Below are 3,118 nucleotides of genomic sequence, written 5' to 3'. Positions count from 1 at the left end.
GGGTGCCGAAAAAGGTCCCTAGATGGGATCTCACGGGAACAGAAGGTTGCGGCGGTGGAAAAGTGTTTTCGTGAATACTTCTGGTGGTTTGGGAATATATGTGAATATATAGGCGAAGGAATTAGGTCAGGGGAGTCATGGGGGGCCACGAGGCAGGGGGGCGCCCTCCACCCTTGTGGCCGCCTCGTGGCTCCTCTGACTTGAACTCCAAGTCTCCTCGGTGTCTTCTGGTCCAAGAAAAATCATCACAGAGGTTTTATTCCGTTTGGACTCCGTTTGGTATTCCTTTTTTGAGAAACTCAAAAACAAGGAAAAAAACTAAAACTAGCACTAGGCTCTAGGTTAATAGGTTAGTCCAAAAATAATATAAAATAGCATATTAATGCATATAAAACATCCAAAACAGATAATATAATAGCATGGAATAATCAAAAAATATAGATACGTTGGAGATGTATCACGCGTTCACTGACCGGTCACGAAAATTCAACCCAGACGAGCGCCTCAAACGGGCCTCAAACGCCCGAGCTGCCGGCACCCGTCATATCCAGCCCAAATATGGGCGGATATGAGGGCGTCCAGGCGCGTCCACCACGTCGGACTAGCGATGGGGTCCCACACGGAATCGCCCGAAAACCTAGCGATCTGACGGACGTCTTCTTCGATGGGGATTTGAACGCCACATGGCGCAGCTCCAGCTCACCGCCCGTGGCCAAATCCGGCTATTTAAGTCGGTCGGCGTCCCCCAACCCTAGCCACATCCACCTCCTTCCTCTCTGCGCCGCCAGCCAGAACCCATCCACCCCCTCTCTCCCGCTCCGCCACTCTTCCCACGCTCTTCGACTTCGCCATGGTTCGGCAAAAGATAACTACGTAAGATATCCTCATGCCGGAGCACCGCTACGAGAGCGAGCCAGAGATCCGAGCGAGGCGCGCCGCGTGTGTCCCTTACATCGATGTCAGGCTGCTTACGAACTCACCGGATCCGGAGGAGGAGCAGGCGGAGGAGGAGGAGGAGGAGGAGGAGTAGGAGGGAGAGGAGCAGCAGCCGGCTTCGATGGAGGTGGCGGATTCGAAGGAGGACGAGGCGGAGGAGCTGGAGCAGGAGCTAGCGCCGGCTCCGTGCTTCAACATGGAGGACGCGGATGCGGGGTTCGCGGTCAACCAAGCAGCCAAGATGGCAGAGCAATAGGCCATCTTGGAGTCCATCCAGGATGAGGCCTATGTGGAGACCAACGGACAGTTCATCTGGCAGGAACGAGCGGCGACCGACGTGCTCTTTGACGAACTCGACGCGGAGATGGAGGCGGAGGGCGACGCGGAGCAGCCGGAGGAGCCGCAGTTGCGGCTGCCGTCCATGTACCCGGAGCCGGGCACAGAGATAGTGGACATCTCTAACGAGGATTAGTATAGTATAGGTTACTTGATTTACGTAGTACGTGGATTTCATCGTTTGCATGCCTTTGTATGCATTTAAGGTTTCTAGTATGAGGTATCAAGATGCAGATGAGCAAATTTTAGGCAATGACCGGTCACTATCTGTGGATGCGCCTTCGGGCGTTCGAGGGGTTAGATTTGTTGTCTGCGGTTGTAGATGCTCTTACGTGTTGCCTTGGCATTGCACTACTAGGCCAGCACACCCCAATAAAATCAACAAAAGATGCTTTTGTTTCCTTTGTAATCGAATCAACTAAACATTTTTTTTCTTTTAGGATGATCAACTAAAGATGTTTCTTTTTTGTTAAGAGTTAAATACACTGGAGGTCCTAAAAGTTTCGTCGGGGTGTCACTTTAGTCCCAATTCTTCCAAAATGCATGTTTAGGTCCTTTTTTCACGAGAGCTTGCTGACCTGCCTGCTTGGCGCGTTGACCCATGCCACATCGATAGAGGGCCCAACCGGCATACCAAAAACTTTCCAATTAGACACCCCCCCCCCAATCTATTCCCCTCTCAGTGGCACCCCCTCTCCTCTTTCACGCAACTCTCGCGACACTAGAGGCGATTGGCGGCAGCGGTGGCGACGATTCCCTCCGTGCGGCGGCGACCAGAGGTGGTCTAAAGGGCAATCCGAGTGGGTGCCCGTGAAGATGCCCCCTTTGTGACGGCCAGTGGGAGATCCTCCTTCACCGAGGCCTAATGGTGTGACTGCTATGGTAGCCAGGGCGAGAGAGAGGGGGAATTTGGGGAAGAAATAGATCTAGGACTGGGGAATGTGAGGATGATGGTTTATAAGTGGTTTTCGGTGAAACGAAATAGGAACCGCCGTGCCAATCTGTCGACGTGGCATGGGTCAACGCGCCACGTGGGCAGGTCAACGAGCGCTTGTGAAAAAAGACCTCGGTGAACCTCTTATTATAGAATTAGGACCTAAATGTGCATTTTGAAAGAATTGGGACTAAAGTGACACCCCGGCGAAACTTTTAGGACTAACAGCTCAACAACTACGGTCCTTACCCTCCAAAAACCGAATACGAAAGAGCCTATGGTGACTTCGTCAACCTTAAGATATTGAGTTCAGCTCCGTATCTCAGACATGCTCATAGAGATAGTGTGTGCGGACGTGTGTTCATAGAGATGAGTGTATGTGAGCATCTACATTATACTGTGTTCAAAAGGAAATGTACCCTCCAAAAACCTGACCGCGAGAAGCACACCAATTGCTTCGGTTGGTAAGTTATTCCAGTTTACTCACATGTCAGATATTGGCATCACACATTGTGCAAGATCATCAGGCTGTATTTCAGAAGATTGTGGGACGTTCATTTTCATAGATGTCCAAAATGCTACTGGCACAAAGAAATCGCCCACAGAACAGAAGCCTTGACACTCCATTTCATCAGCTGAACTTGAATGAACAATGTTTTACAAGGGACGGTAAAGCTAACTCTCGCTGTGACACGTGAATCATAGAGAGGATTCACTTCAAAGTAAGAGTCATCTTCGAGGAACTTTAGAATCACTACCTCCAGCATGTCGACGTGCGCAGCAGCCAACAAAGTACACGAATGACTGGCCGAAAACAAACCCATACAAACATAAGTCAAGATACCAGACAAAGATGGAGCAATTTATTGCTGAGAAAGAGTATATCCGCTATAATTTCAGGAAACTTCTTTT

At 50.2% G+C, this 3,118-nt stretch overlaps 1 protein-coding gene across 2 annotated transcripts in view; it reads right to left on the bottom strand.

The window, feature by feature from the left end:
• Window positions 1–2,716: 2,716 nt before the first annotated feature.
• LOC119335441 (tetraspanin-10-like) overlaps window positions 2,717–3,118 on the bottom strand; it is a 3,539-nt gene continuing 3,137 nt past the window's right edge. For both annotated transcript variants that reach the window (XM_037607573.1, XM_037607576.1), the window contains exon 11: window positions 2,717–3,010. In XM_037607573.1, the coding sequence (XP_037463470.1) occupies window positions 2,936–3,010 (75 nt within the window). In that variant the 3' untranslated portion in view covers window positions 2,717–2,935. The remainder of the gene's footprint in view (window positions 3,011–3,118) is intronic.

This window comes from Triticum dicoccoides, chromosome 1B (assembly GCF_002162155.2).
Source record: "Triticum dicoccoides isolate Atlit2015 ecotype Zavitan chromosome 1B, WEW_v2.0, whole genome shotgun sequence".
NCBI classification, from domain to species: Eukaryota; Viridiplantae; Streptophyta; class Magnoliopsida; order Poales; family Poaceae; genus Triticum; species Triticum dicoccoides.
This window is presented reverse-complemented; position numbering and strand designations above follow the sequence as displayed.